The 13,607-nt window shown below is 36.9% G+C and overlaps 1 protein-coding gene across 5 annotated transcripts in view; it reads right to left on the bottom strand.

The window, feature by feature from the left end:
* Nucleotides 1-5,389, bottom strand: part of kcnq5a (potassium voltage-gated channel, KQT-like subfamily, member 5a) — a 139,344-nt gene extending 133,955 nt beyond the window's left edge. Inside the window, exon 1 of one of the 5 annotated variants that reach the window (XM_082154778.1) lies at nucleotides 4,699-5,389. In XM_082154778.1, coding sequence (XP_082010904.1) covers nucleotides 4,699-5,033 — 335 coding nt within the window. In that variant the 5' untranslated portion in view covers nucleotides 5,034-5,389. The remainder of the gene's footprint in view (nucleotides 1-4,698) is intronic. The other 4 variants (XM_082154777.1, XM_082154779.1, XM_082154781.1 and 1 more) reach the window with 4 other exon arrangements.
* Between the last annotated feature and the right edge of the window lie 8,218 nt (nucleotides 5,390-13,607).

The raw sequence follows: 13,607 nt of genomic DNA on the forward strand, positions 1-13,607 counted from the left end.
ATCATGCAGACAGGCAAAATCAAAGACAATAGTGAGCGATGGAAGACCCCCAATGTATTTCCCGGCAAGGCAATTACTCTTTAGCCCAGTTTGCTTGGGCACTGCTGGGCAGGGAAGCCCCTCTGGGTTATGCCAAGCCACACAGACTACTTATGTTGCAAGCGTTTGCTATTAAGAGAAGACGGCTGCCTCCATCAGTCAGCCCTTTGTCAGCAAGGGCAACTAATATAAGACCACTTTCTGATGTTCTACTACACACCACCCGGTTAAAATGATTCAATCAGCAGAACGGAATCACAAAGTCCTTGTGTTAACAATAGCGAATGAGGCTTTCTATTGATTCGTCATCCATATCATGAAAAACCATTACAACGACAAAGCAGTACTGTTGCTTTGAGAAACTGTTATTGGCTAATGGCCTCCCTGTTATTAAACTTAATGCCAACATTAATTTTAATGAAAGTTTCGAGCAGCGGTAGCTCGTATATCCAGGTCCGAACAGAATCCGCAGCCTTTTTTCGCACTTTCTGCGCTGATTTTCAGGAAAAGTTCATTTTAACAGGGTCAGATTAGGCAAAATATTTTATGAATGAACAAACACATAGCCTAAGTGATGGATCATATGTAGAAAAAAACACATTTCAATTCTGTAAAATTCTGCTGGCACATACTGTACAAAGGTTTGGTGTCTGTACGTTCTGTTTTTTTTTTAAAGAAATTAATACTTTTATTCAACAAGTGTGCATTCAATTTAACAAAAGCGACAGTCAAGACATTTATAATGTTATATAAGATTTCTATTTCAAATACATTTTTATATTCATCAAATGCTCAAATATTAAGCAACCGTTTGATAATAATACTAAATATTTCTTGAGTTCTTTCTTTCAAAAGACAGAACGTTTTAATGATAGATTAGTTAATCTGCAGTGATGATACACAGAAGGACAGAAATATCCAAATTCTTAGATCCATGTTCCACGCTGCTAGTTTTCTCTTGACGCGGCTGGCAACTCAACATGCTCAAGCAGTGCCCTGTCTGAGGGCTGCAGCTCTTCCTCGAGGTCTGTCTTGTGTCAGGAGCCCCTGACGTGATCAGACAGTGTCCTTTTCAAAGGCCTTTCCCCCTACCATTCATACTCCCACTGGAACACAGACATGACACCCTGTTTATTGCCTTCTCTTTGCACTTTTTTTGCATCTGTAACCGGTCTAAAATCTTTTTTTTCCATTTAGTGAGAGCCAACTCTGTTTCCACATACCTTCCAACGTGAGCAACAGCAGCTTGCATTTCGATTACGACAATGATGGGAATGAAAGTGACTGGTCCACGTCTGTGGCCAGTGGGTCAATGGTCTTCTCCATCAAACAGGTGCATTACTCTTAAATATAAACACAATAACAGCTCAAAAATAACTTTTTGTCTCTCTCTCTCTCAAAACAAAACATGTCCCTTAATCCAGGTAAAAAAAAAAAAAAAAACTCTTATCAGGACTGTTACAAACACAGAAAACCGAAGTGATAACCTGCGAAAAGCTTGGTCAATCCCGAACCCCTAAGTGTTGCATAACTCTAGTAGTACTCTAAGCAGACCTGATTACACAATCAAACGGTGCTAGAAAATTGGTACTTAATGTCAATATTGATTAAGTAAATGTGTAACTACATTCTTGAAAAGACAAATGAAACCAAAAACTGACATCTCCTAATTTCCTGTCTGAATTCCGGTGTAAGGAAATAAGATTAAATCCAACCTGACATCTTAAGCCGAAGTAGAAAAACCTCTAATGTTAGTTGGCTGGCTCTTGTATAGATCACATTCTGACTGTCTAACCGGGTCAGTGGCAAACTAGAGCACCTTTCTGAGTGCACAGAGAACAAGACGCCCTTTGTTGCTCTTTTTGTCACAGTTGAGTCCAGGAGATCATTACAGGTGGAAATTTTGAAATATTTTGTTACGATATAAAAGCCACTGCCCCAGTGTGTGGTACAAATCACCCTCAATAACTCAGCATTAAGTCAATCTGAACCATCGACTGTAAGTAGAATACCCAGTTTTCTATTCTATGAAATGGAACACAGTTAGGAAATGTGAATAAGGAACTCAATGAACTTCTACCTCAAACCAGATGAATTCTTAGTCACATAGGCTTGAATCTAACTATAGCATGACGTACCGACACAGATGATTATGGCAGTGTTCACCTACTGTGCAATTTCCTTTTTCATTCTTACTCTCAAGAAAGTATGTGATTTCTGAGGGGATAAAGGAAACTGAATGTGGCTTTAATGATGTAAGTGTTCATGATGGCAGCATAATGTGTTCTTTGTGTTGGTGAAACCACATGTATTAATATGGAAAGGATACAGGTAGGTTTGTTTAATGAAAGGAGAAAAATTCTCTCGTTATATTATCTGAGTGTCAAAAATGATTATCAGAGAGAGTTTTGTTGATGCTGAGGTGTGGTTTTGAGGTGGAGCGGAGCTTTAACCTTGGTGAAATGAGCTCAGCTGCAGTTCTGTAATCTGCTCATCACAAAGAGATAAAAGAGCTTGCTTTGATGCGCTGTAAAAACATTTGCTGGGTGAGCAGACAACTGCGAAGTTATTGATATGGCCATTGAAAATCATTCCCATTTAAAGAACCTATTAAACAGAAAAGTCGTCTTCATAAAAGACTAGTGCATAATAGTCTCACGTGTGGCATACAGTATGGTACTATAATAAATGCTAGACTATACTGTATGTTGGTATGGGTGCCTTGCAACAAAAGTCAGAATTCTAGCATTTGATAAACAAAAACAAACAACAAGGCAAGATTTGATCATTTCAGAATTTCAGACTCAGCCAGTCTCTAATCAATTCATAAAAGCAATTGAAACAAACTGAAAATCATATGAATTAATCATTAAAAATGTTCTCAAAATTGAATAGCACACATCTTAACTCCAAACACTTATTTGTCTAGAGATATAGGCTCTACTGGAAATAACGGCGAAAGCATCATATGAGCAAATAACCTCTATCATTTTATTTGTTATATTTTTTAGAATTTATTTATTTTCATATTATCTGTTTACAGCTCGTTATTTTCATTAAATGTCATATCGTTTAAAAAAAATGTTTAACAAATTACCAAGCACAAATCCATTTTAGTATAGAATTTAGAATAGAATAGTATTTAAGAGGGTATTTTTGATCATTTCATCTTAGAAACTGCAGAATACCATTTTAACTGTAACTTATGTCATACGGAACAGCAAACATGACGTATAATAACCTCTTCACTCAAATATAAGTTATAACATATTTCAACTGAGAACAAGTTCAAGCTCTAAATGACGACTTCATAATTAATAATGAAATTAATCAAGAATGTGTTGATATGGGACATATGCTTCGACTGTACATCTGACCCTCAAGCATACTGGCACAAGAGGCAAAATGACTATTACTTAATAATATGACATTTAGTAGATTATTCATTACAAAGGATTTGAGTACATGACGGAAACAGCAGAAGCAGCATATGGTTTGCTTAAGGGCACAGTGGTGATGGTGATGAGGCAAGATTGTGTTTTGATTGATTGTTCATTGACTTCAAACAGTCCCACATGTCTTTTTAAACCAATAGTCTCAAAGGATTTTCTTCATTAACTTTGTTCTCATGACAAAACCTCTCACCACATTCAACACTGTTTACAGCATTTCTTTTTTATGCACACGCACACAATCTGAGTTTGATTTAAACCCTCAAAAGCTATATGCAAAATCCATAATGTATAATTATGCGAATCGTTGGCTACAAAACAAATGCTTAATAAATATGTTCTAAAACTTGTTAAAAAACTAATTACTGATAACATCTAAGTAGCAACTCATGTAAAAGCTACTTCATTCCTCTCTTGATTTTTTTATGAAGCATGCAGCCCAGTCCAAGTGTGCTGATTCTGTGATGTTTCTGACTAGTGTGGGACAATGCGTCGTTGCAGATGTAACAACTTAACCTCTATGACCTCAGCTGTCCTCTCAGCACAAATAAAACAACAACATCCTGTCTTGAAGCACAGCGCAGCGCTCCAGTCTCTCCATCTGACAGCTCAGCTTCCTCCTTACAAACGCTCCTAACAACATGCCAACAGACGCAACAATCTGAGTAAAAAAAGTATGTTACAGTGCCTGCATTTCGCTTTAAATTGGGGTCATATAGAGAGCATCTTATTCAGGGAGCTTACAGGAAATCTCGGAAAAGCCATAATCATAAATTTCCCAGTAACATTAATAGCAAATACACACCATAACGCAAACCTCACTGGTGCGTTTAAGTGACAAACAACCTAGTCAATCAAAGGCCACACTGTACCTAGTAGAGACATTTTAAAAACCCTGAATTACTCAAATAGAAAAAGTCATTAGGTTATGTTAAACTGTTCTATTTGAAAAGAGACTGGAATATGAACTTATTAGCATACAGCAGATTTAAATTCTCTGCATCCCAACATTTCTTTCATAAAACTTTCAGACATACAAATGCTAAGCATTTCAAACACAATTAGGATTCACTCTCTGAAAGAAAATGAGACATTTAAAATAAAAATGTATACATGTCATATGCTATATAAAACAACTTAACAGATGAACTTCAGTTGTGAACATTCAAGATGTTATCAACAAAAAGAGTGAGATTTTTTGACTTACACAAAGGCATGGTAAATGAATGCCCAGGCTCGCGGTCGCTCCAGGACATTGTAGAGGTAGTTCTGGAGCTTCCTGTAGCGCGCGTTTCTCCGGCCGCTTTGCGCGCTGTAGATGAGCGGTTTCCCCAGCAGACTCAGCCGGGCGCCCTGCTTTCTCCTCTGGTTCTCCGAGCCTACTGCACCTGTTGTGCCCGGCGTCGACAGCAAACTGTCGACTGTCCTGGTCGCGTTGTTCATCGTCCCACGACCGGCTTCAACATCTTTCATGCCATAGGGCTGCGAGGTCTTCATCCACAAACCAGTACCGCCCTCATCGCCACTGTGGTTGCGGGGCATCGCATCATCAGCGCAGGCTGGAAACGCGCGTCTGGCACCAGCGGTGCGCGCATATAAAGAGTCTGTAGACGAGCGTTAGTCTCCTGTGTAAAAACATAAGAATCTTTTATTGTTCTTCTCTTTAAGATTATATATAACAGGATCGCCTACTGACAAGTGCATGCATCCAGCTAATTTGCAGATAAGATATGAAAGATTTGGTAAAGTTATGAACCTTCAGATGACTCAAGCAATCTGCGCTCGCCGCCGTGAGACTGGAGTTTTGAAGGAGCGTCACCATCTCAGTGAAGGAGATGTGGCGAGGGGAGGGCATCACTCGACATTAAACGCAACACTCACTCGCGCGCCCGCGCTCTCTCTCTTTTCTTCCTCTGTAAACCATAGGCTACTCTATTCCAGTTCAAATGTGCTGACAAGATCTAATGTAGCACTTAGACACCCCAATATAGACAAATGATCAGCTTTATCAAGCTTTCGCTTCAGTGTGCGAGTGTGGTCGTCTTAGAGAATTTCTATAAATATGATTTTTTTTTGACGGCAAACTAATGTAGGCTTCTAAAATACAAAAGTTTTCATGATATCCTTTAACTACAACTACAGTAAAAGTGCAGAAAGGTGATAAAGAATGACAGTAGTTATGTTTACCGTCCGATAAGGGCTTATGCCGAATATTGTTGCTATGGTTACATCCTGGCGCGAAAGTGACTTCTGAACGTATTTTGTGGACCCTTTCACAGCCAGTGATTCAACATCGTAAATCCTGCAAAGTTTTTTACATTTCAATTTTTTTAACGTATGTATAACATTGTAGCCTACTTTGTATTATATTGTCCTACCTTTGCGTCAAATAACAAGAAACTAGTTAATGCCCCTGTGGGAGTGGCGGTAAAAGTGACGTCTTATCTCTCTTCTGACTGGAGCTATCAATCTCTCTTTTTTCCCATCTTTTTGAAGGTTGTGAAAACACTATTGTGGAGTTTTGTTATTTGAGCAAATGGGAACACAAAAATATATTTAATGTAGTCTCTCATTCACCGGTTTACCCAACTATGACTTCCGCTTCTGAGAAATTTGGCGCTCCAATCACCCAAGTAAAAATACTTTTTAAAGTAAGCTAGGTAGCCAATTTTTTTTTACAAATATCTTGGTCAAATGCTACTTGCGATAGGCCTATCGAATTAGCATTGGCTTGACTTCTTTATACCAGCGTCAAATGCTAATTTGTTTTCTATAGCCTAACTTTTGTGGTAACTGAAATGTTTTTTTGTTAGTTTTTTTAACAGGTCAAAACATAGGCTAATGTTGTAAGCTACTCTGTTTATGTTTTTATTGATTTTATATTTAACGTTATTTATGTAGGCCTATTATAAAAAGTAAAATACACGCCCCTACCTTTTGTTAGGTATAGGGGGCTCAAACCTTTATAATGATTGTCAAACAACCGTATAAATCGCAGCCTGGCTCGCTTCTGATTTTTATTCCTCCAAAACCTATGTAAGCCTATGTCCGGAATAAAAACAAAATAATGAAATTTTCTGCAAAATGTTGTCATTTCATAATTCATAATAATAATTCGCGATTAATATCAAAAAGCTTTTCCAAGTCACGTTACTCTGGCATCGCCATTCGCTCCCTCTGCAAATGCGCATTTATGTCGAGCTGATAGAGTCGAGAACTGCCGAGCGGCCAAGATGAAACAACACATTTATGGTTTCTGTCTCTGAAGACTGTGACAATGTCCTAGAAAACATACTGAGACAATCTGAGAGTCCTTATTGATACAAACACCCCTGTGCCCGCCCCGCATCATCTTGACTTGAATCGATTTACAGAAGTGTATGAATGAACTACAATAGTTTTCTACTCACTGTGGTGGCAGAACAGATTCTCCTCAATAGACACTTTACATAAACGCCAAAAAACAAGACTTAAGCTCATAACTGAGTCTTTCGGGTTCCTGATCGGGGCTCAATTGAAATCGCTTCAGTCTGATCCGGTAATCACGGAGACCGCAGATCTAGCGGAGCCGCTGCCAGAGAGACCACGTGATCCGAAAAGAAATCAAATGCACGTAAAACGTCGGTAAGCGGTATACAGTTGAATTAGCAAGTAAACGGTTCGTATTTCAGTGATGTGAACGATATTTTATTGCATTCTACAAACTTTTTAACTATTACTTTTTAACTTTTTTTATTTTATATTCTGGTATTATTTAATGTTAGTGTCTTTCTCAGAGGTTCAACAGAGGGAAGCAGGCGAAGCTGATGTTAAGCTGACTTCTGAGTGCTCTTACACCTTTCTCTATCACAAGTTTTATTCTTTCAATGTTATCAATTGTATGCTTATGAAGTTGCATTGTTAGACTTTTTTCATTATGCATAATTCAAATACTTTGGCACAATAATATAAACCAATAAATCACATTAAATAGACAGAATAAGGCAGAAAGTATTAAAGCATAATCTGTCACGTGTCAAAGTGACCAAAATGCAGAATAATATGGCTATAGCCGAAAAACACAAAAACATTAGATGAAATAAAGAGACTGGCAATTGAGCAGCACTCTCTCTCTCTCTCTCTCTGTGTGTGTGTGTGTGTGTGTGTGTGTGTGTGTGTGTGTGTGTGTGTGTGTGTGTGTGTGTGTGTGTGTGTGTGTGTGTGTGTGTGTGTGTGTGTGTGTGTGTGTGTGTGTGTGTGTGTGTGTGTGTGTGTGTGTGTGTGTGTGTGTGTGTGTGTGTGTGTGTGTAAGAAAGTGAGATGTCAAATGCAGCTGTTCAGCTCAACTGACTGTCGTCTGTCGATGTAGTTCAGGGAAATCTTCCAGGATAACATTATCATTGGAACCTTACATTGCAGTACCAACATCGAAAGCTGTCACTGCTTCCATCTAAGCACATCTCTTACTGCATGGTAACAACATCTAAAGAAATAATTTATAATAAATCAGCATATGATTACAAAATTATTCTATGGTTTGTATCAGGCTTGGGACATATACCGCCATGTATCTGTTTTTCTTGAGTTCTATGTTGTTGTTTTTTTAAATGGTTTACATGCATAATAGTTGTTTTTTCTTCTTTATAGGCCTAACTGTCACATGTTTGATTTTTTTGTGCACAGTGTGCAAATAGAGTGGATAAAAAAATGTACTCACAATAAGAATAGATTTATATAATGCATAATTATGCCATATGGGCTTTTCTTACAGCTGTGCAAAAGCTGTTCAAGCTTTCATTAACAAAACTGCCAAGGGAGTAGCAGAAAGGCAAATAAATAAGCCAAATGAACAAGAACACCCTGTGTTCACAATACAAATATTATATATTTTTAGTTTATTTAGCAATTCTGGCAGTGCAGACCTGAGTTTTTAGTAAGTCAATGTAATTTAGAATTGCAAGTTATTATTAATAAAAGCAATTTATTTTAATGTATTGTATGCAAAGCTCAAATTTCTTGCTGTACTGCAATGGTAAAAACGTCTGTAAATGAACATTAAGCATCAGTTGTTACAAGACATTATTATCTTAATGTAATCATTGTGCTTATGAGGGTGGGTTTTCTGTTACTGCTTTTTTTGACATTCACACATTACTATGATGACCATAAAATGTATTTGTATTTTTTCTTATGACATAACCCCAGGAAGGATTCCTGCACAGCTAACAACAACACCCTCTAGTGGTGTGAGTCTGTAAATACAGCAGAATAAAACTTGAATATTACTCATTAAAAAATTAGGCCCTATTGCTTTAACGTGAAATTATAAGAAGTAAACCGTACTTTAAACTTAACACCATAAAAGCAAAAATAAATGATATTATAAATTAACAAATAATAAAACTACTACCGCTACTATTCTACTAAAAGTGTTGTTCCCAAAAAGTTTATAGGTAGGTAGGGTAGGCCTAGCTCTCATCAGGACTGCAGTCGTTTAATATCATGTAATATAGCCTAATCATCAAAATAAAATCAGTTTCACTGATTTAGAGGTTAGATGCACTGTAAAAACAAAGCCTGTTGCCCATAATTGTAAGCACTGTGAATTCACAGATAGTTTACTAAAGGCCCTAAATATTAAGGCCTCCTTCACAAAATCCATTGGCCTAAAACACATTTCTGCAGAATGTACTTGACCCGACCGACCATGAAAGAACATGGCACGGTGATGAGAAGCAGTGAGAACCCAGACAAGCTCTCCAATAACCCCTGTCATAAAAAAAAATTATGAGTATTTTATGGCCATCGGGATCAAGGCAAAGTGAAATGAGTAACGAGTCTTAAAATATTAGCAATAGATTCATTTGAAGAATGGAGCGCAAGATATGCTTTTTTACATATTTGAAAGAGTGGCAATAAATCAACCCCTGTTTAAAAAATGTTTGAAATCTTTCACGGCACTGGTTTCATTTCCCAGGCAGACAAGAACAGACACTTTCCATTAAACAGCTGACTGGCAATGCAACAGCACTGAGTTTATGAATGTAGGCTACTGTAGGAGAACGCGAAGCATTGCGGATTATTTGATTTCAGTAGATTAGGCCTACTACTTTTTTATATTATGTAAAAAAAAAAATTTAACTATTGTCCAAATCCTTCAACTCGAGACGGATATCACTAAACGATAACTTCCGTCATTGAGTCAGACGAAGATTGCGTGTTTATTTATACAAGGGTGCAACTCACAATGACAATTCAATAGAAAAAAAAGCGATTTCTTACCATTTTGCAGTAGGCCTACACTCCTTTTATATCACCACATTTAATTCAGACTGGAAACACTAAATCCTTTGCAATTGCTAATATAGATTCGTGCGGTGCAGGAAAGTGTCTCCTCAGAGCTTTGCCTTCTTTTGGACAGGTGGAAATAGGCTAGGCTATTCTCAGGGCGAATTGGAAAGTAACGTTCGGGACAGGATACTAATTCCTACTATTTCTGCGGTAGGCTATAAACTTTATTATACAAAATTATGTACAGAGTAGGCTACTCAGATGACTTAGTCTAATACGTTTACAACAGAGCACACGCCACAGAAAAATGTATCCCACAATGCAACGTGCTGCTAAACATAACCTTCCATTTGCAGTTTGACCATTTGACCTGTAAGCAAGGAAATTATAGCCTAGTTAACTAAAACTAAATTTAATACAGAAAAATGTAAACATTTATTTATATATATAAAAAAAAAACTTATTTTATTACAGCTAGTTAGTTACTTACCAAGGCATCATTTCTTATTTTCATTTAGTTTAACTTGATGTAGGCGACTAAAATAACTAAAATGGAAATAAATAATAATAATAACTAGGATATAGACATTTAAGCAATAAAAATGACCTAAAAAACACAATACAATTATTAAAATATTAAAATAAAACCAGTATCTCAGTGATACTAAAATAACACTGAAAGCAATTACAGCTGTATTTCCCCTCATTTTTGACCTATTATTATAAAGTTGCAATATTATTTACACAAACTATACTTTTTATGTAGCATACTGTTTGAAATTTTGCATAATGCTACTGTTTTACTAGTATAGACATCATACAATCTATAATGATCAGTATTCATGAAGTAGTAAGCTAGTTTTCCATTATGAACATAGCCATTGTTTTTCTTGATGCAAATACATTCAATTTATTGCTAAACATGCAGATATTTCAGTCATTTTAGAGTAGCAAGATATTACAGCAAAGTACAAATATGTTGCAGATATTTTCTGTGTGATTAAACTAAATTTCCAGCTGACAGCATAAATGTTTCCAAGTAGCATCTGAAACTCCACAGCAACTTCATGCACTTTCTTCACAGTTAGCTTTCCTAATGCCTAAATCTCTCTATATCAAATCTCTGTATCATCTTGTAATTTACTGTCTTGTTATTTCTTCCTGTTGAAGGCATAGTTTGACCTGGTCGGTGGTACGCCTTGTGTTGTCCACTTACCATTGAATTCTCTGCATCAGGTAGGCCGTCTGCAGTACAAGGTGGACAAAAATTTGTTCTCGAAAAACACACCTGGGTTCCAGCTGACATTCTTGACCCTTTTCCTTCGCCCAAAAAAACATCAGGGGCATTGAGAGTGCCCTGCTTCAAGGGTTCTGCTTGATAATCAATGTGCATTCCTTTGTTAGTGTTTGTTTGTACTTACCATTGGTCCAAAGTAGATCAGTGCTATTATTATCAACTAAAGCTAAAACTATAATACATTTAAAGTACTAAAATAACTAAAATTTAAATAAAAAGAAATAGAAATAACAAAAAATGTCAAACGCAGATCAAAATTGAAAAAATTTGAACTAAATTCAAATGAAAACTGAAAATCTAAAAATAAAAGATAATTCAAAATATTAATATAATAGTGCACTCAACGGCCACTTTATTGGCACCTGTTTAACTGCACGTTAACGCAAATATAATCAGCCAATCACATGGCAGCAACTCAATGCATTTAGGCATAAACATGGTCGAGACGATCTGCTGAAGTTCACACTGAGCATCAGAATGAGGAAGAAAGATGATTTAAGTGACTTAGAACATGGCGTGGTTGTTGGTGCCAGAAGAGCTGATTTGAGTATTTCAAAAACTGCTGATCTACTGGGATTTCCACACACAACCATCTCTAGGGTTTACAGAGAATGCATGGTCTGAAAAAGAGAAAATATCCAGTGAGCGGCAGTTCTGTGGGCGAAAATGCCTTGTTGATGCCAAAGGTCAGATGAGAATGGCCAGACTGGTTCAAGCTGATAGAGAGGCAACAGTAACTCAAATAACCGAGGTCTGCAGAAGAGCATCTCTGAAGAGGTTCAGATGGACTACAGCAGCAGAAGATACACCGGGTGCCACTCCTGTCAGCTAAGAAAGGCTATAATTCACAAGAGCTCACTAAAATTGAACAATAGAAGATTAGAAACACATTGCCTGGTCTGATGAGTCTCAATTTCTGCTGCAACATTCAAATGGAAGGGTCAGAAATTGGTGTAAACAACATGAAAGCATGGATCCATCCTGCCTTGTATGAACGGTTCAGGCTGATGGTGGTGGTGTAATGATATGGGGTTTATTTTCTTGGCACACATTGGGCCCCTTAGTTCCAATTGAGCATAATTTAAACGCCACAGCCAACTTCTGATGGCTCCTTCGAGCAGGATAATGCACCGTTACAAAGCTCAAAATCTCAAACTGGTTTCTTGAACATGACAATGAGTTCCCTGTACTGAAACTGACTCCACAGTCTCCAGATCTCAATTCAAGCACCTTTGGGATGCGGTGGTCTCTGAGGAATGTTTCCAGCACCTTTTTGAATCTATGGCATGAGGAATTAAGGCAGTTCTGAAGGCAACGGGGGATCCAACCCAGTAATAGCAAGGTGTACCTAATAAAGTGGCCGGTGAGTATAATACTAAAATAACACTGGTGTAGATAACCAAAGATATTATATGCATTTTATTTTTTTGCAAGTTTATAAGACTTATTTCAGTCAATATTTATACATAAAATTCCCCTTTTACCTTTAGTTCTGCTGGTGTACCTATTTCTAAATTCTTCTTTTTATCATTTTATTTTGATGTTTTAAAACCTTTAATGTTTACACTTTTGTCTTTATTTCTCGTTCTCTTTGTAATGTATAGCACTTTATATAACCTTTGTGCGAAATGTGCTACATAAACCTGCCTTGCCTCATTACTGTTTAACATCGTTGCCTGTTTTTGATTTCAGTTTAAAGTTGTGATTCAGTTTATGGAAGAAAAAAACCAGCAATATTTTGTTACAATCCAACTAACTGTGCAATGAAGTCATGATTTCCAGACATGCCGCTGCTCGATTTGATTTTTCAGTGGTGAAGCATGTGTAATATAATGCTCTAATAACAAATTTGGTTATTGTTCTGTCTTGCTAACCGATGCCCCAGCATTACTATAGCAGCAGTGAGTAAATGTCAAAGCAACACCAAATCTGTCACTAATAATATTAAAAACATAACATCATCCAAAAAATGTAGTGCAAGGCTAGGAAAACAGCTGCTTTATCTTTAAAGCACTCACTAGACTTCAGAGCGGCTACTTTTATAGCTCACCTAAACAGACACTGACATTAAATTACAATTAGCTGGATAATTGAATTATGCATTAGATTCTGAACAGCTGCTCAGTGGTTACATAATCACACAAGACTGAGTCTAATGTCGCATTTCCGGAAATCTGAAGCACTGACAGACGACGTATTTTTAGCAATTGTTAAGCAGTGACCTTGCACAATTATTGAAAGTTACTGATTAAACAAATGCAAGTAAACCATAAACAAAAGGAAGGAACTGTGTAGCGCTATTTCCCTCCACATGGTGGAGAGATTGGATTACCATTAACTACAGGATGATGCATTGATGGACGTTACTGGACGGACCTCTATTTGGTTTGAGGGCATAGACAAAATGTGATCTTAAAACATTTTTTAATGATCAGAATTACATTTCAAATGTTTAATTTAATGTTTAATATTTCTAAATATATATATATAAAATGAAAAAAGCTAGTATCACATATTTGAAAAGCAAAACATTTTTCAAATGTTTCAAA

Source organism: Leuciscus leuciscus (assembly GCF_965113295.1).
Source record: "Leuciscus leuciscus genome assembly, chromosome: 22".
Taxonomy (NCBI): Eukaryota; Metazoa; Chordata; class Actinopteri; order Cypriniformes; family Leuciscidae; genus Leuciscus; species Leuciscus leuciscus.